At 37.4% G+C, this 25,662-nt stretch overlaps 1 protein-coding gene across 3 annotated transcripts in view; it reads right to left on the bottom strand.

Moving 5' to 3' along the window:
* The window catches only part of SDC2 (syndecan 2), an 81,586-nt gene that overhangs the window by 42,533 nt on the left and 13,391 nt on the right, over positions 1-25,662 (bottom strand). Inside the window, exon 2 of one of the 3 annotated variants that reach the window (XM_072410866.1) lies at positions 2,180-2,243. The exons of the other annotated variants lie outside the window; for them this stretch is intronic. Coding sequence (XP_072266967.1) covers positions 2,180-2,243 — 64 coding nt within the window. The remainder of the gene's footprint in view (positions 1-2,179; positions 2,244-25,662) is intronic. 3 annotated transcript variants of the gene reach the window in all.

The raw sequence follows: 25,662 nt of genomic DNA on the forward strand, positions 1-25,662 counted from the left end.
TCTGATGGAGGTAGATGAAAATTGGTTATTATTTTGTTTGCTTGCAATAAACACAAAAAAAAGTTGAAAATGGCTAATAAAAAAAAAATTTGCAACCAGTTAGATTTTTCTATTTTTAATTCTGGTCAACATGGTTGTTACTGGTGCCCTGTTTTGACACCAAGGACCACAGACAAGGAGGTGAATGAGTCCTGTTCATGTAAAGGTTCCACATGTTGAGAATGAAATATACATAATATATATTATGTATAATATCCATAGACAAATCATACATGAAAACCATTAAAACCACTCAGAAAAAGCTATTTTCCAACCCATCATGGTGGAAAAAAGTCATGTATGGAAATTTTGGTAAGAAAAACTTTAGAGTAGACAGCTATTTAGATTAGACATATGAATAGCCCATAGGACATGACTGAGTTTACTTTGTGGAACCAAAAACAAACATGGAACCTGGAAACTTGTTCAAATGCACACAATGCTTTAGATAGCATTTGCAGCATGGTTATGTACATGAATAGCATAGAAAGGTAATACATATATAGAAATGTAAAAGAAATCTAATACCATGGGCCATGTTTTGTCTGGTGGCGCACATCTCTGCAGAATATGGCCAACACTATAACACAGTCCATGAACATTTTCCATCAATGTGCACCACTCCCTATACTATACACCGATTTTGCTAAACAAGGTCAGCTCTGCTCAAACGTCAATAGGTTGAGTTACAACAGGTAATCCATAGAAAGGGAAGTGACTGCTGTGTGAGCAGCAGCTTATTATTGAGAGCCACCCCGGCCGACTTCTTCACACATTTTGCCATCTCATGTCCGTGAGCCCTGGATGGATGCTGCAGGTTGGTAATCCTCACGCAACACATTCTTCTATGGCTATAAATGATGATTCTGCTCATTTGTTTTATAACCACAAAGCTTCTATGCACTATGGGCCCCATCATAGGAATACTTTCTGTGCTACTTGGCAACCACGCAACGCATTTCGCAGAGCCACATTTGACTGCTATTAACTGAGAAATCCATGACAATAGAATAAAAACATGTACATGCATGTTTCAGTACGTCACAGTTGTGTTCACCACTTTGATAATTGAAAGCAACCAGAAGCAAAATGAAGGAAGGGGCCAATTGGCCCTAATAATGTCGTTCCGTACACAGGGTTTTGATGTCTTTAAATGATTGTTAAAATATAATATAGACTAACCTAAAGTAAATCTTTGCACAATGTGTAAAGTTTTGTTTCTATGTCTAATGTGTAATAATACATGTATGTGGGGGCAGCCATATTCACTCACTGCATACTCAAAGCACTGTTTCGTGTTTTGCCATCCAATATAACTGTGGTTTAATTTAAGAATCATTCTTACATTGCAAGTTTATGATTCAGCTTTTTCATGGAAATCTTTGTGCATCCTTCATGGCTTATAACTTCTCTCTCAACAGATGTTACAGAGATAGCAAACCATTGAAGCATCCAATCACCCAAATCTCTACAAATACAATATGAAAACATATGCAAGTGTAGTTTATAACAATGGGGGCATCACAGCAAAACGAACTTAAAGGGGTCAGGGCAATTTCAAGAATTGTTCACCAATTCAACCACTCAACGCCACTCTCGGGAGACGGCCACATACACATCAATGGAAGGTTACTGCACCCACTATTGAACATTGGGTCCTTAGAAGGTAGGCCAACTAGAATTCATAAAGAATTCCACCGAGATTGTAAGCTCTTCGGGGCAGGGTCCTTTGCTCCTCTTGTGTCACTGTATGTATCTGTCTGTCATTTGCAATCACTATTTAATGTACAGTGCTGCGTGATATGTTGATGCTATATAAATCCTGTTTATGAATTATAATAATTTTCTAGGACCATGTAACATCAGTCAGAGGCAGCAAGTAGGTAACAAGACCAGCTTTCATAAAAAGTTTTACATCAATATAGCTGAGCTTGTTAAAATGTTATTGCGGTGTGCTTGGGAGCTGCACCTGAGAACTAGGAGAGATGTGTCGAGTTATCTAACGGGGCCTGCAAGAGTGTAATTTTACAAAGACAAAACCTATACAGGACAATAAACATTATACAGAATATTTGGCTATTTCTGGGTTCTGTAGAGATAATAAAAAAAATCAGTAACCTTTACTCAAAGAACAGAATACCTTTTTTGTGCAGCACCTCCTCCATATTGAAACAATATGTGATCTCCGGATATTCTCAGAATGACTAAGAAAGAGAAATCAGTTTATTCTGATATCACTGACATTTTATATGAGCCCCTTCAATAAAAATTGCAGACAAAAACATAATATGAAAGCAACATAATGTTCTTTGTAATGGTAATACATTTACCTGTAATGGGAAAAGAAACTTCTAAATGGAAATTATTGTGTATTCAGTGAATATTTTCACTTAGAACTGTAGCTTTATCTAAATGGTATTTTTTAAACATTTTACCTTTGTTATTACAACATATTTCTATTGAGATACAATATATACGCACACATGTATTTTTTACAATATATAATGATTTGCACTCCATTTATACATACAAATAGAATCATGTTAAAAAAATATAATACTATTAAAACATCATTAAAAAAGGTAGAATATAGGCTCTTTCATGGAAAAGAGTGAAGACTTGAATAGCCCTCTTCCTTGGTCATTAAGAATCAAACATGGAGGTACAAATTTCAGTTTGACACACAAAACCTAGCATTACTTTTGTAAAGGTACTAACATTACCTATAAATTGGTATAAAATACAAATAAAAAGGTTCAAAATTATACACCTTTTTTCTCAAAAATAACCACTTGATGACATTTGTTGCCCCTTTACTATTTGCAGCAAGGACAGAAGAGGTCATAAAAAATGACACTATTACATACTTCTATAAACAAGAAATCACAGTAGTGCATGCCAAAGACAATACATCTAGTATTAAATGGTCCTGGTAAGTAACTAATCTGATTTTTCTTTACAACCTTACAGTAGTACGCCAGTGTGGTTGATGTCAAAACATAAAAGTAGAAAACCCTCCTCAGATATTGGTATTTTTGAAAAGAACGGAAAAGTCAAAAATGTAAAAATGATTGGAGTAAATATTTTAGTAGGGAAGTCATTTATTACTGTGAAAAACTTTAATATTCTTGTTGCCAACATACCATTTTACCAATGTTGCTACAAATCAGCCTTCCCTATCCCTAAGGAACCTTTGAAACAATTTCAAGGTCTCAGGGAACTGTTACTAAAACCAATTATTGGGGGTCAATGGCTAAAAAAGTCTCTTTTCTAGTGGAAAGAATTCCCCCCTACAGTGGTATCCCAGAATTATATAGGCATCATCAAATGGGAGGTCAATCAGTCACATATTGAGGAACCCCCCCCCCTTCCTAGCAACCTCTGGAAGAACCCCGGGGTTCCACTGATCCCTAGTTGTGGATGGTTGTTATAGATTATTGGCATATACATGAATATACAATAGGCCATGCAAGCAGCACAAACAGATTTCCAGTATAGTTATTCTATTTTAAGCAGGAAAAGCATTCAATGGAAATCCAGTGGCAGGGAATCCTTATCAGACCCAAGTAAAATATAACTTATCAGAAGTTATTGATACTGATACTTATACCAGTCCTAGACAATTTCAGCAAACAATTCATGCCCATGGCTGTTTAATTGAAAGATACAAGTGTGAGAAAAAATTAACTAATATTACAAAAAATATTAAGTGAGCCAATGGTCCCGATTTATCAAAGCTCTCAAAGGTTGGAGTGGATACACTTTCACTCATGAAGCTGGGTAATCCAGCAAACCTGGAATGGGTTACTTCAAAGTTATTTGCTATTTGTTTGCAAATGTTGTAAATGCTGGAACAGATCCATTCCAGGTTTGCTGGATCACTCAGCTTTACTGATGAAAGTGTATTGTCTCCAGCCCTAGAGAACTTTAATAAATCAGGTCCAATAACTCACATCACATGATCCATCCTTGTGTGGTACAGCTCATAATTTAAATTGTTCATAGCCATCTCTTTGAACTACACACCCCTGACCCTGCAAATGAGATGAGAATGAGAAGTTATGTTGCAGTCCAAATCAGTGAGCGAACAGCCTATGGCCATGATCCTGCTTCTTCATAAATTACATTAATGCATGCAAAACACAGCATTCATGAAAAGTGGAATAAAATCTTCCAAAATCTTCGGGCCTCCATTTTGGCACAGCACTAAGTGTCCATCAGGGAGCTAAAAAAGCCTACACAGAAAAGAAGCATACTCTTCTGTAATTACAGACCCCCGCTTTTAGAAAGGGCTTTCAGAAAAACATAAAAAAGTATATTATATTCCAAAAAAATATCAAGAAACTGCCCTGAACACTCACTTCTCAACTACACTCCCATGCTGCACCAGTACTTTTACAGAAAAATGAATGCTTTGGGCTTCTTTGGGTGCAAGTCATATGACCAAATGCCAGAGCTCTGGTCATGTGATCATTGCTGAAAGATAGGATCAGAGTTCTGGTGCAGCTGCTAATGACAGGGCTTTGCCGGAATTGTTCAGTAAGCTTTGGCATTTGGTCAGCAGCAGGTTTTTAAAGGAAACCTGTGGAATTGTTTTCTGCAGAGAAACCATAAAGCGTTAGGGCGAAAAGCATAAAGTGTTTTAAGTAGCAAGGTATAAGTCTGCTTTTTTTACCGCAAAGTTTATGATTTCATAAGTCATAATATTGCAGTTTGGTGTCTAATACAGGAGTTTTCAGACTGTTATAAAGGCAAGGTCTGCTGGTATACATGGTCCCTCTCCATCTGTGGGGCACAAGCTGATTAAAATGTGTAAAGAATTGCCTCCAGCCACATGCCTGTGGTCGTGAACACTTCAGTGCATTCTTCTGTACTTAAGGGACTTGCAAAGCGCACGGTATACAACCCACAGCATATGTCAAAACGTTCTGTAGTGCAAATATTTCCTGCTTTAGCTTTTCCTTAGCAGTGAGTGCATTGATTACTTTTACAGGAACAGATGATTCTAAAGTGCCGCACGTAAAAGATCAAGATTTTAACACCAGGGAAAAAAAATAAAAAGCCAAAAAAGGCATTAGATAAACCTAATCACAAAACACAGGGGGGTAAAGCGTGAAGCAGCTAACGGAACATTTACACGATAACCACCACCAATGTTTCACTAATAAGCTTTCAAGGACAGTGTCAGCTGGGCCTGTCAATCTGATTTCCTGATGAATCCCCAGCCCAGTTTCTTCTATGAATAGAATTCTATAGCTCCTTTAATAAGCTTCCATGGAAAAAAGGCATGCGATAAGCATTATTGCCTGACATGGGTGAACTCATGACAAAATATAATTGGTTTTGCCATTACTGCCACCAATCTGTATCACAAGCTTAACCCTCTTTGATGTTAACAGGAAGTAAAAGTGAAATCAGGACAATTCCTATTATTGTGTTAAAGAACTTCCACAACGTTCTGAATTAAAACTCTTCTCCAAAGTGTGGAAATAGATAATGACCAATCTGAGTCCTTTTTCATTGATCTGGTTCTTGTAGGACGAAGCACACTTATTCTTTATGTTGTCTGATTAAATGAGCAGTTGTATTTTTGTAGACCTTAGTCCAAGGTCTACATGACTTGGAATCCAGACATGTACTCGGAATCCAGATTCAAAGTTGGGTAGCATTATCCTTCAAGTAAAGTAAGAAAAGTCAGTTGTGAATGATATAGCACAAAGTAGACAATGTGCAAAGGCTTTGTTCTGCAGGTCCAGCTTTTCTTCCATTGCACAGGTGAAGAAGTGGGATTATCAAGCCCTCGTTGGGCGAGAAGAATAAATTGTGCCCAGGTCATCACATGTAAGGAAGTGCTATGCTTGCCTCCATTGAGTTATTACACATAATGGTAATTTTATTATTTCTGATATTGTCATATTACACAGTGCCAAAGAATGACTGGTAGTCAGGGAAAGGTCCACTATAAAGTGTGCTCATTGGGACTGTATCCTGCGTTACACATTCACTGTACACTCCAAGGAACATCACAGGTTTTGGTAGCTTTCAACATGACGGTAGTGGATTCTCGCTTTGTTGGAAAATGTACCAACCAGCATCAGATACAAATTAGGGTAGTATGTCCCACATGCAATTGCCATAAAAGTTACCTATTTCCCCAAGTACATAGTTATGGGAATTCACAATGTGGTTTGGTCTGTATCTGTGGAGTGACTGGTGTTCCTAATCAAAAGCATTAGTACATGCCAAGCGGATCCAAGTCGTAATGAACTCCTGGCACAGAAGGCTTCAGTTCTGTAGTTGCCAAAACTGAAAAATGCTGGATTGGCTGGCCTAGGACAGCACCAAGAGCCTTTCCTGCAAATCAAATATAACCAAAAGTTCAGCTGGTACAATAACAGAAGACACCAAGGGGATACCTATGACTTTGCTGAAGTAGCATTGGTGGTCTAGTCTGCCACTAATAGCTGACCAGTTCTGCCGGCGTTGTAAACCCATTAGTGTGGCCTGACAACGGGGGGGTGGTAGACATGGTATTGTTACAGGAGTGCCAAGCCCAAGGTATGGCTCAGCCCCTGGTGTTGTACGAGTTCTATTTCTGTTAGAATGCTGAGTTCTTGGTGTGGTCTGCCAGTGGTGATTGATGAATTCTCCTTGGTACTTTTATTTTATCCTTATAAATTCAGTGTCCACATTTTCTAATAAAGAAATGTTTTAAAGGTTAACCACAGTGAAATGTCATTGATCCTCAAGGCCCCTCCTGCCATTATTTTATGTTGGGGCTGCATAGTAGAACTGGAATCATCCTGAATCAGACCCAGCAACGCCAACTCCAAAATGTGACAACCAAATTTACCGTAACACTAAGCCTGCAAACACCTAAACCCTCTTACCCAAACAGCCCCCCTAAAGAAACTTTTTGTATATGTGAAATGTTTAGGACACGATACTAACCCATAATAATAATGATGGTAGAAGAACCTCAGCACATATGATGATGTCAATATGGAGGCACTAGATATTGCACAATTACGTCATTTCTAGCGCAAGCCAATTGAAGGTACAATATTATAACACGTAATCATTTCCCTTGGGTATATCACTGATATGTAAGTACAGATGATGAAACTCTCTAGGTAGAAGTAGTTTGTTTAAATTCTTCTCCATGACATGCCTTTGCAATTATTATTCCCAGAAACAAAACCCACACATGCACAATTTGCAGCTTGTTCTTCGTCAAAAGGTGACGTTTTTAAGACATTGCGTTTCACTTAACCAGCCGCAAGATGTTATCTTCTCAATCTCTTACACTTCCCTCTGGAACGGCAAAATCCATGTATCATCACAATGGCGTCTGTAAAGTCACATGACCTGCCATCTTATTTTCATAGCACTCCAGATGTCAGAAGCTAAAGGCATTTACATTACTGCTCAGGCTGCCATTGGGACACAATGACATCCCCTGCTTCATCATTTAACACTTCAGTGCAAACAGCCTATAAAGTGGCATCCATGTGCTAAGACGTTCCATAAAAGATTAAAGAAAGAATTCTGTACCAGACGGAATCAGACAAAGAGAAAACAGCCTACAGTGTGGAAAAAAAAAACTAATGTCGGCTAAGGTTAGCTTCACTGAAAATCTTGGTTGATTTTCTTGTTTAAGCAGTTTGTAAACATGCAAAAAACAAGTATTTCTAAAAGTGCAGCTAAACTCCACATTTAAAGTTTGCTAAATAAAAAAGCTCCCACATATTACTCACCCAGCCTAGATCATATAAAGTGTTTTAAATGAATAGACCGCAGAGAGTCAATTGGTTTCAATCACACATTTTACCAGAACTACAGTGAGATAAGATAAGGCACACTGGCTGCACAGCACTATTTCAGACCTCAGCTTGGCCGTGGTATTGTGTTGCAGGCTCAACAGCCCCATTCAAGTGAAGGGGAGAAATTGGAAACCATTTTGTTCATGGCTCCAGTGGATTGGGATGCCGTTCCAAAAAGCAACAAGTCTCTATAGGGAGTACGGTTTTTATTCTCTAAAGAAACAACCACACCGCAGGCACAACTGCTCTCAAATGCATTTACCCGGAGTTTGTCAGTCAACCACACGGTATTCCCGCACAAATATGAAAGGGGCCCTAGCTAAATATGCTTTACAAAGCTCTGCATACCTTCATCTCTTATATTTTTTTTAATGCACTGAAACAAAGGGAATAATTTGTCCCTTTAAATTGCAACTTACGCACAGTTGGCCCATGAGTTGCCACACACAAAAACATAAGGAAACATTCATGCACATGTACATAGCAGAGGCATGTGCATCCTTTAATCATGCTTATGTGGATAAAACAGTGCAGATTTGAGAATAGCTGAACTGTTTAGTCTTCTTTTATAAAGGTATTTATAAGGTATATGAGCATCAATGTCAGCATTAAACCACCTGAAAATTTATTGTATCATATAGAGGAAATATTGGGGAAGATATCTGCACCCAAGTACATGGTTCCGACAACTGGCCATTTATATGGGGTCCCCAACATTCCAAAAACCAACACAATGCTTTAGAGATGACTGACCCTACATATATTTATGGAAATTGAACATTTTACCTGGAGTTCTTAATAAGGCATATAACGTATACACCATTTGGACAGTGGAAATAATATGCAAGTGAGATTTTATTTTTAGTACCTTCTTATAAGGGTTGCTTTTTACGCAATAAAGGAAATTCAATAGAAAGCACAGATTTTTGATAAACACACGGCGACAATAGTGGAGTGTTTCTTGGGTGACAAATTAATCTTTAACTGGAAACTGTATCCTACTTTATGACAGATGTCAGAATCTCTGCACTGTGCTATAGACACATGCTTGAACCCGGGGATTATTCATCTGTAAGGCAGCACAGTGCTTGAATCATTTCTGGTAACTTTATATTTGATTGGGAAAGCTCGTCATTCCAATCTCACTAACCTCTGCAATAAAGATTTGTTTCAGTGGCCTGAACAGCCATGAATATCCCATTTCATTACACGGGGGCAATACGGAGCTGAAGAGAAGAAATAGGCTATAAGACAGCAGACAAAGGAGGAAGAGTAAGGCTGTGGCAGTGATGCATTAAGCAATATGTTCTCACAAAGGAACCAACAGCCCATTACACCTAGCAGCGGCTGAATCGTGGTCATTTATAAGTCGAAGACACTGCTGATTCACAGCTTTAATAAATCAAAGTACAACCTCACCTTAAGGCCAGAAAAATTCATGGCTCAGATACTCTGGACTGGACTGAACCACTAAAGCTTAAAACTTCTGAAGTTAACAGCAATTTTGTGCAGTCACCCAGAATAGGCAATCACAAATCATTAATAAAGTTATAGTATCATATAGTCAGAATGTTTTTTTTTCAGGTTTAGGAGAAAGTATGAAAGAGGTAGAACACTAGATTGTCCCACTTAGGTGTAACCAAACCAAGAATATCCAATAAATGATTTCCCTCCTCTTTTGTTCAGGCGACAACCTTCTAGTTCAGTAACAACGGTCACAAATGGTAAGTTTGATCTAATATTGGGTACTCGGCAAGATTTGGTTCTAATGATTCTAATTGGCACATACATACAATGAAGTTCCAAAGACTGCCATGGCTTAGAATAACGTGAACAATGTTAATGCTTCTGCTGTGCATTGCTGTGGATGAATTACTTTACAGTGCCTGCAGCTACAGATATTAGTAAAGGATTGCTTTAAAGCCGTACTTTGACATAAACCTCCCTCCCCAAATCTTCTGCAAAAGCTGCATTTTTTTAATAGGTGGCTGAGGTATTTTTAGTTTTTTACTAATGTTGGGCTTTAAAGGCAATTTACTGTTTGTTACATACATGTGTAAATATTTGAGTGTCCATTGTCTGGCAACAGTTAAAAGTCTCTGAATTGTCTGACTCAGACTTTCATTGACTTCTGTTTTGTTTTTGTTTGTGTGACGTGGCTTACCTTATCTATGACATATTAAGGAAGAGGCAGTGTCCCCATGTCATTGGGACACAGATTAAAGATAGCCCTAGCTTTATTATGAGTTGTACAGTCTCCAGGGCCAGAGACTTGAATACAGAAATTACACATTAGAAGTTATAGGGGATGACACTTTATTATTGTGTGTCTGTATGTAACAACACTAATAACCATCCAGATTATAAGGCTGAAAATGCAACAAGCAGAAACCAAACAGAACCTATATAATGGTTCAATAAAGTGAAATGGAATTGTGATGTGATAGAGCACTTTGTTCCTTGTACTGTTTACTCCCTACTGCAAGGGTTAATTGAACATTTTGTCAAGGGGATGAAACAAGAGGAGTAAAGCTGACTTTATCCCTCACTCCCGCAGCTGTCGGTGTTCCTTTCCATTGCACTAGACCGATCTCCCCCACAGCCGCTTCTTAAGCCTCGCTGCTTGCCTGGTCTGACCGCTGACATTATCTCCTTCATTGCAAGTCTATGATCACTGTATTGTACAGGGCCCCATCCACAGGCAGGAACATCAGGCCATGAAGAAAAGGACCAGCAGCATCATTAGCCAGGAGATAAATCATTTTTTTACTCTTACAGTATCAATTTTTAGAATAAATGCCCTGTAAACACTTGGAAGTGATAAGGGAGACTCACTATGAGGGTACTAAAAATTTTTACCTGGTGTATAGCTTTAAGGCTTTATATAACAACAACTATTGGCTGCGGTTCATTGCCCGCACTCCGGTGGCCTGCTGCATCTTTACAAACAATGAAAAATACGTAAAAAAGTCTTATTAGAAATGACTCAATAATTATATTCATTGAATATATGAAGTTAGTTACTTACGGAAGGAAACTGGGAACAGAAGCATAAAAGTAAATATGTCCTTACAAAAGTAATTGAACCTAGATAGAAGAGGTCCTAACATTAACCTCTTTTTCAGTTTTTATGATTACTGGAAAAACAGAAGATTTAAAAATTTATGTATTAAAGCGTACTACATGAGGGATCTATGAAACCAATACTGGGAAGAAAAAGGAGTTTAATCTCCAGGTGCCCCCATATAGTACCAGTTTTCATATGGAGCTCCCTAGCAGTTCCTAAGCTTGAGATGTTTAGTTATACAAATACTGGAAGTTTGGTTCCATACATTTCTAAACTCTGGCGTGGTCAGTAGGGCCACAAATTAACTCAAAGGGCCAGCCAGCAGGTGTAAAAAGAGGAGGGCAAACGTAGATTTCCTAAGTGAAGTTGGTATTTGCAGTATAGAGCTGATCTCAATGGGCTCCAAGAAAACTGGTGGTATGTGCTGTCACCCTGAAGAGGCTTTCCAGGGGCAAATGATAACAATATAAAATATTTGCTTCAAATTTTTACATCTCATTAGCTTTTTGTATTAAATACCCCCGTCCCTCTAAACCAACAAGGTAAACCATGCTATAGATCTAAAACTCTAGGTTCACGGGGGTACAAAACCACAGCAGCAGCCAGCACTTGCCGCTATATACAAGGCCGGAGGGCAAACAAAGCTCCGGCACAATGTTTCTTGCACCTTAATGCAGTTTTCTATTTGCTAGTGAGGCTGCCCACCATAGTAATAGGCCAATAGGAGTGCATGGACATTAAACATGAAGATCAATGAATCAAGCTATTTTTATACAAAATCTAAGTAATAAAGGCAGTAAACAGTTCCTGTTTTTTTTTTATTCAACTTGTTCTTTAATAAGCCAGGGCTGGAATAGGTCATTCATCACTTCAGTACAAAAAAGCCATTTAAACTCTGTATTGAGAACCTGCACATTTTATCTGTACAAGAGAGATAAAAATGGAATTGGCTGGCCTTGTGGGGAATATTTGCATCTCAAACATGACCTGCTTTGAAAAGAAACATCAACGTAGTTTAAAATAGAACTAAACACTCCATATGGTAAGTCACGTGGAGGTGATCCTTGACATGTGAAAAGCTCAGAAAGGTTAGAGGCAACAACAGGCATTTCATAACACAAACTTGCAACAGACATGAAAAACATGCAACAGATTTAATTTTTTTACTGATCTGACTGCAAACCTGAATGGTTGCATGGGCTAATAAACCATAATATTGTATTAAGTTACCTTTCTGCACAAGTCTGGGTATACATTAATCACTTTAGGTGTAACCAATTAATCATCTGGCATCTCCAAATTGTTTATCTGGATTTCTACTGTGCAATTTGATTGTATTACTTAGATATTCATTAGATTTAAGCAGAAACCTTATCGGATGTCCATCCACACTAAATTTCACAGTGTGTGGCAGACACTGACAGCTTCACTGTGTTCTCAATGGCCCTGATTTATTAAAGCCCTACAAGGCTGGAGAGGATACACTTTCATCAGTGAAGCTGGGTGATCCAGCAAACCTGGAATAGATTTCCTAAAAGTCATTTGCAATTTTTAGCAAATATTTTCAATCCTGGACCAGATCCATTACAGGTTATCTGGATCACCCAGCTTCACTGATTAAAATAGTGTATCCTCTCCAGCGCTGAACGCTTTATTATATCGGGCGCAATGGGACCCACATGAGAAGTAGTTTTAAATTGGTACTGCTTCAAGCTGTAAACCATGGCTGTGCAGCTTCCTATAGTAAATATTAGGGGAGCATTCCCACTGGCTGATGATTGTAAGAAACTGCTCTGTCCTTTACAACCACTAACCAATAAAAATACTTCCTTATGTTTATTATGAGAATTGGCACAGCATGGCATGCAGTTTTAAAGCAGACCTAAACTCAGAATTTTCACTTTACATAAAAGGGTAGACAAGCCTTTTATCTAAAGAAAAACTTCTCTTAGTTTGTGTTTTTTTAAAATGCAACACAAAAAAAAAAAAAAAGTGCCGCACTACCTCCTTAATGAGAGCGCAGACCCTCCAGGGATACCTACATCACGCATGCCGAGAGACTCTTAGCCCTTTCATTTGTTTTTCCCTTTCATCAAAAGGGGAAAAAATTGCCGTTCTCACAGCAAGTTTTTTCTTAATGTACAGAAGATCGAGGAAAAAGAGAAGATGGAGGCGCCTGGCCCGAAGACAGATACCCCGGCGAAGCGGGACCTGATGGAAGAAACCTCAAGACAGATCGACTACTCTGCGGGATTGAAGGTAAGTTTGGTTTTTGGTAGTTTTGGGTTTACTTCCTTTTTATGCATTACCAATGTAAAACCCTAAGCATATTTCAGTTCAGGTTCATGTTGAAGCTATTAACTTTCAGATAATGTCCCCTGGGCTTCCAACCACATGCTGGAATAGAAAGAAAAAAAGTGCCATAATTGATGTGGCATCACTGCTCATATGGTGTGTCAATTTGTGATTCCAAGTATGGTTTTGCCAAAGTATGGAGTTAACATACTCAGACATCAAGCATGGAAATCAGTTCAGAGTCCAAATAAAATTGAATATAAAAAGAGCATCATTATTAATGTGGCACCACTGCTCTGAAAATGGCAGGTTATTCACCTCTATATCAATGTGATTTGTGCAACATTATATTATAGCAGCAGTTTATGAAGCATTTTTCAGAGATTTGCGTTTAACAAAAAAGATGTTTCTAAAGCAAATCCTAAACTGGAGGAAATATTTTGAGTTTGCCACAGTCTGAGCTTAACACAGCCTTTAAATCATTCCAGCTTGGTTATTACCAACCACTGCGTCTTCAAATAAAAAAGGTGCCTAGTAAGTGGTCTGACTTCTTTTAATAGCTGGGTTTATTTTTAGAAAATTAAATGTACTGAGAACACATGAAAGTGACCTGAGAAGAGAGTGAGCCGTGTGAAGTAGCCATGGAGTAACTGCAATTTATCTTTTTATTCTATAAAACACCTATCTAGAACATGCCTCTTTATTCTCTGCCGGAACCATGAAAGACATTTTATCTGGAGCTGTTAAATTAACATATCCGAGGAGGAATGCGATGCTTTTTGCTGCTCAGCTTGAGACAAGCACAATGTGACAAGCTGAGAGACCTTGAGATGGAACAGCAGGTGGGAGATGTCTCCTATTGATGCACGATAATCCTCGAATAGATACCCTCTCACCCAGAAAGTTTCCAAAAGAAGCTTTATTGCCCCACTGAAGAGCTCTGTTCTCTTACTTTGGGAAAATAGACAGGGAAAAAAAATAAAATAATACTAGCGTTACATCTAACTTGTTTAAGAATATGTAAAGTAAACTGGAATCTATACCTTTACCCAAGTGGATCACCACAGGGCCATATTTAATTACTTTTTCTTTAAAAAAAATAATATACAATAATAAAAATACAAATTATATGACAAGGTTCTATAATTAATATTTTACCTAAGAACAGATACTGGCTTCATATAGGTTTTGGAAAATTTAGCAGCAAGGTTTACCCATTAAAGCTATACAGTGTTTAACCCAGAGATTTTTTAAGCTGGGTGGTAGCCCCTGCATTATGACCCAACTCTGCAGTAACCACCAAAAAACATCCGGGTGGTTACTGAAATGTGGTGCGCCCGGCTGGGGTAGAGCCCTGCTAAATATACATCACTTTACCCCTCCGAGTCTCCTTCTTCTAGGAATGAACTACTACTGCTGCTGCATTCTGAAGCAAATAAAAAGCAGCAATCTCAATGAATGAGCACTTATAAACATGGATTTAGAATGGTGTCAGACAAAGTAGTACCTTGACCATGGGTAGATGAATTGCACATAACCCTGCAGACATTCCCAATTCCCACCCTGAACATAAAATATACTACTAGCAAGTGGAGTCCAAATTGAGCCAAAAGCCAATGTCCACCTAAGAAATGCCTTTTGTACCCTGAGGACTCCTTAATGTCTGATCAAAATACGTTTGGCAGAATTGGGTGATGATACCTCATGCTATTGGTCGCTGCTACTCATATTTTGTTACACTAACACCAATTCTTTGATACCATCAGATACTGGGCTAGTGCAGAGCATTTAGAAGTAGATTTTATCCCCTTAGCTTAGTTATCGATTACTAAAGTTGCAATGTGATTGGATGGTGGGTACATCTAGACACACATACATAGACAGTTTTGCATTGCCCTATTAAACATGTTCATTTGCCTATGGGTTGACTCAATAATAATAATGTCTGTAAAACAAATATCAAAATATATAACCAACTAGAAGCTTTAAAATATGAAATCTCACCTTACAGACTGGAAAAGTCAATTCAAGGCGACTGAATGGCAAAAATGAATAAAATCATGACATGCTAATGCAGTGGTATCTAGTTGTACCAATATCTACATATGTCCCAAAAACATGAAAGATTCTACTATGAAATATATTACTGATTTATTAAAACGCTCCAAGATTAGAGCAGATACACTTTAATCAGTGATGCTGGGTGATCCAGCAAACCTGGAATGGATTTCTTTTTTCTTCTACGTCTGCGAAAGTCTAGCAAAAGATTTGAATCCTGGACCAGATCCATTCTGGGTTTGCTGGATCACCTAACTTTACTAATGAAAGAGTATCCTCCCCAGTCTTTATTAAATTAGGCCTATAGCCTATGGCAAAGTAGTCATATATTTGACCCTCCCATGCCTCACTACTGGTCTTTCAGTATAAAGGGTGACTTTCTTTTGTTCAACTTACTGCGTTGGTGTTATCAGAACACAAAGAAACATTGCAACAACATACATGGTATGTTTACTGGAAATCAGCTCAAAGAAATAATGCAACTAGAAATATTTTAATAAAGTTGTATGCAACCAAGAGTTCGGAACCTGAAGATAAAAGGCATGTGTTTTATTATTTTTTGTATCTCTGTATTTTACTGTTCTTACCATCAATAAAAAGGCTTGTTAGAAACACAATAATAGTAATAATAATAATAAAAATGTCTCTGTATCATAGAGTATAACTCAAGACTTGTCAATTGTAATCCACAACCAGCCAAGGACAAGTAGAAGACACTTCAGGAAAAGTACAGAAATAAAGAATAGACCTGCAGACAACTGCACGTGCAAATGCAAATGAATACAACAAGTGAACAATGAATAAAAAGTAAAATATTGTAGAACCTTACAAAGCATGAAAGCTCATGACATTTCATAATGGACAAAGAAGGATCAGATGAATTCTAAAATGTCATAATGTGGGGAGAAAAAAAAAAAAGTTTTATTTCCCCATAATAAAGGCAAAAATAACCGAAGAGGCTTCTATGCTAGTCATACACTATTAGATGAATGCTTGATCAAACAATTAATATTGCCCTGATGGAAAAATCCACAGGGGAATATCATTTTTTTACAACCTTGAGCCAAATGATATCAAAGAGGATTTGACAAAATGCATCAGAATGACACCACTATGTACCAGGAGCCATCTACAGCCTCTGCAGCTCTGATACACACACAATAATAAGAATAAACAAGATAACAATAAATAATATTGGTCGTTCCCAATCAATCAACTGATACAAGAATCTGGACAAAACCTTGACTTCATTGACTTGAATCAACAGAATTTTCACAAGCAGGTATTTAAAGCAATACTATATGGCCTCCACCTAGATTTGGTATCTGATACAAATTTAGGAAATAAATCTAGAATTAATCATTTCCGTAAATCATTGTCGCTTTACTGTGAAATAAGCCATAAGCATGTGCTGGGAAGGTGGAAATTCCCTTAGGTCTCATCTAGTACATCATTGATGTGAAAATATGAAATGTATCAATTAAGATCAATTAAGAAAATAAGAATTGCACAAATTGTTTTTTTTTTCATTTAGCCAAAATAGATTTGTCTACCATAACAACATGCACAAGTCTTGGACTAAATTGGTATCCAACAGCGCAACCTAAATCTGTGTCCTGTCCACCCCACCTCCAGGTTACAAACAATAGAAGACATGGCCACCTAAATCAGCACAAGCCCTCCGAGCTTTCAGCAGAGTCTATGGGTCTTCTACTCCAGCGGTCGCCAACCTTTCGGGCCTCACGGACCACTAAATTCATAATTTTAAAACCTGTGGACCATTATTATTAATCTTTTTTATAAAGATAAATACATTTGTAAAATAATGATCTTCCTAATGGTGCCTGACAAGGACTGTGGAGGCTCTGATTCATTGATCAGCTCATAGTTAGGTGAAGTATTACTATTGTTACTATTATCATTAGTTGTATTATCTTTGGTATTACTAACGAAATGCAAAATATTTGTTTGCTTTTTTCACTCATTATGGGTTTATTTCATTCCAATCTAAGTCCAAACAAGAAATGATAGATATCAAACTAATTGATGCCATAAAATAACAATTAAAGAAAATACACAGTAAGGTCATAGTTACCTAAAAGAACATCTGAGAAATAAACAAATAAACAATCGGATGGGAATCGGTATTCGCGGAGCGGGGTGACTGTTGTACTGATGGAATCAATACTGAAGCGTACAGCTCAGCAACGGTTGCCTCATACAACTTAATACTGTCATGTTGCGCCTCCCTTGTTTTTCCGACTCAGTTTGTGAATTTAGTGCAATATAAAGGGGAAAATTGTTATTCAAAATATAGGATTTTATTAGAATAATATTTTTGTTTTATTAATAATAAACATAAAAATTGCAATGTCCAAATTTTTCCACGGACCACTGGTTGGTGACTGCTGTTCTACTCTGTATTCATTCAATTGTACTGGATGCACAAACCACGTCAGTATTGTCCAGGTGCAAATAGACAAATGTACTCTAGTTTATTAATGGTAAACATAACTGCCCTTACCAATGTCGAGAGCATACCTAACAAAAGAAGCATCAACCAAAGAATGAAAACAGTGCAAATGTATGGTTGTCTTGTTTTTAATTCAGACAGGTGATGAAATCCACATTTGTAACTGCAGTCCAGAGCCACTTACAGAGAAGGCTATGGAGAATAGATGTGCGGAGGAGGAGAACACGGAAGTGACGGCACAAGGCATAAAAAAATTAATTTTACGTTGCCCCAAGACCTAACAAGCATTTAGGCTTTAACTTCAAACATTAACTCATTTTGTTTATTGTAAGAGCAAATAGGGCCACAAGGTCCCCACACAGATTCCCGTGTTGATAGTTTCTCCAAATACACAATGAGGTTCTCTCATAGAACGTAGACAAAGATGAGCTATTGCATACATTCTGTTCCAGCTTGCCTTTTCCACGGGTAAATACATTCAATTGTTCATTCAGTTTTTAATAATACAATGAATGTATTTGCAGAAAGGTAGCAAACATATGTAAAGAGAACAAAAACAGATCTAAGCATTCGTTATGCACCTTGAAAGCTATGGGACCAAGTTCTTTCACGTGCTTGGCATGCATATTGAATACCTGGCACATCCCCCACAACACAAACACAAAATGCCTAAAAAGTTTTGAAAACAATGGAATAAGAAAATAGCACCTAGCTCTTATTGGAAGATACACCATGTACAATCACCTCCATTTCCTCCACCGAGAATAAAAAAAAACAGCTTGGTCCCTGCCAGTTACATTCAGGTTACTAAATCCACCAAGTCACTGTTTTTCCAACAGAAAGCTCAAAAGATAAATGTTTCTGTAGATTTAATATTTACTTTCTGCTTTTGAGCACAATGTATGCTGGGAACTGTCACGTTTACCATGAAGCTTGTCTAACAATATACAATACAAAAAATGAGTAAATGTTTTTCTTTTTGCAACAATTTCCTTTAAGTCTCTGCATTTAATATTAATCTAAAACACCATCCACAGTGTAATTGGTCATTGCTGACCAACTCTCAGGCTTGCACACAATACCCTCCCGCAAAGACGGCTCTGCTTCAGAGAATCAGAAACCAGAATAATAGGCTTAACAAGGAGGAAACAATACGATTTAAAAACTTCCCCTCCTTGTGTTTTCCTGTGCTATGCACATAAATCTAGAGACTCTGACACACGTTCCATTCTGCCTCAAACTGCAAAACGAGTAAAATAAGAATCTGTTACAGAATATATCTATATACCCAGTCCTAAGATTATCCATTATGGCTGATCTTTTATTCATCTTACCTAGAGCAACATACAAAAAATGAACCCAGATGTAAAGCTTTACCCTCTTATCAGTGTATAAGATGTTATTGTATGACCCCTGTAATAAATTGTATCTGACCTTTCCAAACCAATTTTAATCTTTGAATGCTAGAAAATTGCTGCTATGTCCAGACAAAGTCCTGAGACCTAATGTTTAAGTGAAACTAAAGTTCAAGTTTGCAAACTAGCGATCAGGCAGATGGTTAGTGCAGAAAGGAACAGGCGAAGTCCTTTATGCAATAACTATTATTACCTGAATGATGTCAAATTTCGCAGTACATGTGCGGCTTCCCAGACAGGAGGTCTCTGTGTTACAAGGAACCAAAATGGAGTCTATGGGCTTGATTTATTAAAATGCTCCATGACTGGAGAAGACACACATTCATCTGTGAACCTGGGTGATCCAACAAAACCTGGAATGGATCTGGTCCAAGATTGAAAACATTTGGTAATAGCAAATTACTTTCCATTCTAGGTTTGCCCAGGTCCATTGATGAAACTGTATCTTCTCCAGCCTTTAGAGCTTTATTAAATCAGGACCTCTATGTTTTGGTGTTGCTCCTGTTGCAAAAAGAATGTGCCAAATAATATTGTTACTTGTGTTAATGGTAAAGTACCATAGAAAAACTGAGATCATACCATCAGTCTGTGCAGGTCAATGTTATAATGATATGTCTGTAAACCTATTCATAAAATAAAAGAGGTTGGATTAGCAGCAGTAAAAATCACATATCTGTTTTGGCTGAGACCTCCAGTAATGCCAACTCCTCCATATGCATTGTGAGGACGGAGGCTGATTTTTTTCATCTTGTCTGGACGCTCTTTTTGGAATAATGCCGGGACATCACCATCTTTCACTGGCCGTAGTGTCATTTACCACTAGCCTGTTGCATCAGAAAGCATTCTACTTCAAATATGCATCATAAAATCTCATTTATTACTTTTATACCTTTCCTGGAGCCATCACAAAAAAAGAGTTACAATATAGCTAAGAGACCGAATAGCATTCTTCGAAGGTGTTAACAACTATGAATTGATACAGTATATTACCAGAGCACTCTGCCACTAAATTTACATATACTATATTATCAAAACATCTATAAGAAGCTGCAGGCATGAAGAAATACAGAATCACTGCATTAATGGGACAACATAACATGCTGCTGTGAGACAGAGAGCAGAAATATCACTGCCTGTACTGGTGATAAATTAAAAGCCTTCAGCAACATTTTATCTTCTCTGTAAAAAAAAGAAAATACATCTTTGAAAAGTACAAATGCAACCAGAGACATTTCTATGCACAAAATCCACATCACCATATACCCTTATATAAGAATTTGAGATATACTAGAATATTCAGATTACAGCAATATACCTCCCACTTCAATATTAATTCACAGTTGTTGTTCCCAGAATTTTGTTTTTGCTGAGTCGGAAGAAGCTGTAAGCGGTTGGTGGCCCCAGTATTGTGACTCAACTAACCTGCCTGTGGTTACTGAAAAGTGCCGGGTGGTGCGCCCGGCTAAAAGGAGCTGGGGAGAACACAGGACCACATACAGGTATGTCCTATACAGCCTTGAAAATTGACTTGCTGAATTTTGCAATGACAAAAATATGCCTTGCATTGTTACAATATAGAATGTTCATGACAAAACAGGAAAATTCATCCTTAATCGTCCCAACAAATGTTTGTATCTGGTGTACAAACTGGCTCACATATGGTAAAGCTGTCTAAACATTCTCATGTATGCAACAAAGGTTATGGCACCAGAATGGAGGGAGATACAGAGGTATATTATGTTTTCTATATATAGGGATTGTCATTAGGATTTTCCATTTATTTCCATTATTTATTCAATGTAATTATTTTATGTATTTAAAAACACAAATGGCTTAAAGTGATTAAATAACATTGCTTAAAGAGCACCCGCCCCTGAATTATGCACATATTTTTTTTTATTAAGTAGAACTTTAATTAATATGTATTTATAAAGCCCCAACATACCAAATATTAAAACAAGTCATCTCTGACCTTTCAGTTGGTTTTGTGACATCCTTCCCGTAGTGAGCAGAGCTCAGGTTATGATGTGTGAGCAGCTATCAGTAATGTAAGTCTATCCTTAATGACAATGTGCTACTAAAGGTGTGTAAATGACAGGATGGGCTCAGAGAAAATTGATAAATACCCAACAGCACAAATACTTTAAAGTTTTAAAGAGTTGTATTTAGGCATAATGCCAACTCAACACAGCAAGAGGACAATTTAGAGGACCTGGACTGAAAAATTAAAGATTTGCTATGTGACAGGCAACATCTACAAATGTGACTATTATAATTATTAATAAACTATGTTTATAAAATGGCACCATGTTACGCAGTGCTGTACATTAAACAATCAATATCCTGGCAGCATTAAACCCCAAACAATTTTTAAGCTAAGTGTAAAGAAATTGTAGGCGGATGGCAGCCTCTGTATTGTGACCCAACTCTTTAGTAACCACCCAAAAACAGCAGTGGTTGCTGAAATGTTCCAGGTGGTGTGCCCGACTAAAAGGGCCTGCAGGGAACACTACCTGGTAAATAAGCTGGTCTTGAATTCCTCCCAAAAAGTAGTAATAAACTTTATAGCATGTGACTGCATACACACTTTTATTCTGTAGTCCAATAGCTTTATATCTGCAGTGTGAGACATCAAAGTGACAACTCTTCTCATTTAGCAATGTCAGTACAGCATTGCTTGTTATTCTCATTGCTGGAGTGAAAACTGTTCCTGTAAACCAGCAAGACAAGAATCTCCATGCTTCTCCTGCATTCATTTTTTTCCTCTATATACAGAAACAACACATTGTTATTATTTAATCTTCTATATACATTTATCTTATATTTAAATAGAACAGTATGAATGGCTGCCAACAAATACAAAGAAGCTCCAAGTGATAGTCACCTTTTCTTTTTGGAGACAGAAATAATGTTAAGCTGTTATCAGAGATCTGAAGCTAATAAGGAGTAAGGTTAATGAGCAAACAACTAAAATTTAACAATGAGTCATTTTCAAAGAAAATACTATTTTGAGCATATATAAGTATTAAATAATATATGTAGAATGGTATACCAATCTGCTCTATATGTATGGTAATAAATAACAGACTTTTTCCAGTCTAAAATAGAAAGTCTGCCTGGACTCCCTGGACCCCCTTCCCGCTACTTAAAATTCCATTAACAGGTAAAAAAAAATGGAATCAAACTGTACCATACACCCATCTTTTCCCAACAGAACCTAGGCAAGGGTGGTATTAACCATCCTAGAAGATTCCCATGAGATTTCACAGCTGTGTTCTACAGGGATTTTCCAGGAATGACAGTGACCTTACAAGCAGCAGGAGTAAATTACATTTTAATCCTGCTTTTCTTCTGTTAGAATTCAATTATTTCACACAAATAAATTGGGTTTATGTATTTTATATATTTTAATGTGGACATATAAAGCTTTGTACCTACAGACTTTAGCATGTGAAAAAACAATGGCTTTTGCTTAACCTCTCAAAGCTGGAGTTGAATGGCACTTTAAAGACTTCAATAAAGCTGTCTGAAAGCTTTGCAAATGTTTTGCTGTACACACTGCTCTTATATAGACTAATACAACAAGAAAGCACGAAACTGATTAATGCAACACAACACAATGTCAACGAGTAACGCAAAAACAGAACATTAAATTACAAAGGATACAAGTGTTTATCTGGAGGCTCTTCCCATTCACAAGGCATTTTTATCAAAACAATAAAAAAAAAATCTGTAATGCAAAATCTTCCAATGAAGAAAAAATATGAAAGCAAATAATCATTATCCAATCAGCAAATATGAGTGATCTAATATTTATAGCAGCAAATCCCGACTCGCTTGCTCAATAATTACCTTTACATGCAATAAAACATTAATTAGACATTGCTTGTCTTTCGACAGAAATAAACATTTATTTATTCTCTGCCAATGCTGAAATAAAACTTTCAGTAGAAAGCCAATAAAACAATTGTAAAACACCGGATGCTGAAGAGAAAGAAAATCCTTCATTCCATTTACATTATTTCAATGAAAGTATAAAATTATTTTGCAGAACAGCTATGGTGTCTAACTGTGATATGCTCAGACGGCACAGTATGAATGTTGTGTACAGCAAGTTTTAAACATTAAAAATGAAAGTATTGTATATTGTCAGAGAGAAGAAGGTATTCTAAATGATTGGAAAGTGACATAGAGACTTTTATAGTTTTTAGTATAGAGGGAGAAAAAAATCAGGAGAGATAAGTGAGACTACAAGAGAGAAAGAGAGAGAGAGAGAGCAAGCAAGAGTGTGAGAGTGTAGACAGAGAGGGAGCAATAATAAAGATAGTAGGGAGAGAGAAAGAGAGCGAGATAGAGAGAGAGCAACAGAGAGCACGAGAATAAAGAGTGACATAGGGGCTGATTTATTAAAGCTCCCCAAGGCTGGAGTAGATACACTTTTATCAGTGAAGCTGGGTGATCCAGCAAACCTGGAATGGGTTTCTTAAAGTCATTTACTATTTGTTAGCAAATGTTTTCAGTCCTCCAGTTTTGCTGGATCACCCAGCTTCACTGATAAAAGTGTATCTTCTCCAGCCTTGGAGAGCTTTAATAAATCACCCCCATAGAAAGAACTGAGAGCAGCCGAGACAACAAGAAAAGGAGAATGGAGAGCAAAAAAAAATTTTAGTTAAATATATAGAGCAGTATTTCTAAACCTTTTAAATGTGTGTGTGTGTGTGGGGGGGGGGGGGGCTGTGAAATAACTTTCAGGTCTTTAGGGAACCCTGCTATATCCACAGCCCGAAGTATATTAGCATGGTGGTCAGAAAAATAAAGAAGCATTTTAAAACTTTGCCTGTGCCGTTTAATAAATCTCACCCAACTATAAATCTGTTCATCACTAATAATGTTTGTTGAAATGGAATATGAAGTTTTATTTGTACCTAGATTTCCTCCTGCCATTTTTCAACTAGCGTAATGCAATATATTCAGTGAAAGAAAACTGAAGAGGGAACTCTCCACCAGCTTGCATAATGGATTTTACACCTGTTTTAACATAGCTATTAACATTCAGTAAATTTCACTTGTGGCCCCTATGAATGCTGTCTGAAGCACTGCAGAGAAGTCCCTTTAATGAGTAAATACTCCTTTGATGCAGCAAGATTTTATAGGGCTCCCTGCTTCTCCTCCCAGTTTTATAAATGCCAGTCCCATGCAGTGGGATACTGGGAATGCAGTCACAATCTAGTCTGCTAGGGTTACACATGTGCTGTACTCTCTATACAGAGTTCATATCAAACCAGAGCACCAATGGTCTATGGGATTCACAGGAGACTGCACAGGGCATGCAGCTAGGTGTTATATGAATGGCCAGTTGTAGGGAGACAAAACAACAGTGTCTATGAAATATCAGCAGAAAACTGGAAATACAGTGATAGTTTTATCCTGTGATCCTCTTCCAGCAGATAAAGGTAGATCTCTAACAGCCGAAGTAAAGATCATCTTCAAAAACTATATTCCAATCCGATTGGCTTCCAATCATGTGATCATTGTGTCAGCTGTATGGTCACATGCTTGTTGGAGGCTTCATTGTGAAAAATAAGGCCTTCAGAGCTGCAGTGATCATTTGCGGCACTATACATTTATTACTTTTATGTAAATCAACAATATTAAAAAAATAAATAAAAATGAATTGACCCAAAGCAAGTTCTGACTGTACTTGTTGCACGTTTCTTCTGGGCCAGTCACAAGGTATTAAACCCAAAAAGCCTTGAAATAGGGGTCAAAAAGGATCAGAAGGTTTTTACTGCCATCTTTTTAGGAGATTTATTCTTGTTTTGGTGATCACTGCAATGGAAAGTCCAACATTTTAAGTTGTTACCAAAACAGGAATAAAATGGAAATATTTCCAATGGATGTAGTTGCTTCAGTGAAAACCAACTGTTAAAAAAAGAGGATTTCCATCACTTTATCAATATCTCCTCTCACTTCCTGTTGTGTAAGCAATGGATAATTTCCCCAATGGCATACAGATGGCATAAACAAAAAAAAAACTATGGAGGTTTTTTTTTATTCTCTTTCCTATCCAAAGCTAAAAAAAGTGTTTTAGCTACACTTTAATCTAGCGTTTCCTGACTTTATTATCATGAGGGAACCCCTTGAACACACTTTCAGGTTTCCAGGGAACCCTTAACAATATTCACAGCTCACACTACATTAGTGTGGTGGTCAATAGGAAAAATCCCCCTACATTGCTGGCCAGAGGGAAGAATGTCTCCCTTATAGATAGCCAAAAAGGTCATTGTTATCACCTAAATTGACCCGAGAGTCATAAACTGCTCAAGGAACCTCTAGCAACCTCTGGAGGAGCCCTGGATGGGACCCTGCTTTATTCTAAGGGTTCTCTTTTGAATTCTCCCACATAGGAAATGGTTATCTATAAATATTTTTCTCTCCAGACTGCAGAAAAAGTTTGAAAAAACAGAAGATAACTAAACAACCCCTATAGCC

The sequence above is a fragment of the Pyxicephalus adspersus genome, chromosome 5 (genome assembly GCF_032062135.1).
Source record: "Pyxicephalus adspersus chromosome 5, UCB_Pads_2.0, whole genome shotgun sequence".
In the NCBI taxonomy this organism is placed as follows: Eukaryota; Metazoa; Chordata; class Amphibia; order Anura; family Pyxicephalidae; genus Pyxicephalus; species Pyxicephalus adspersus.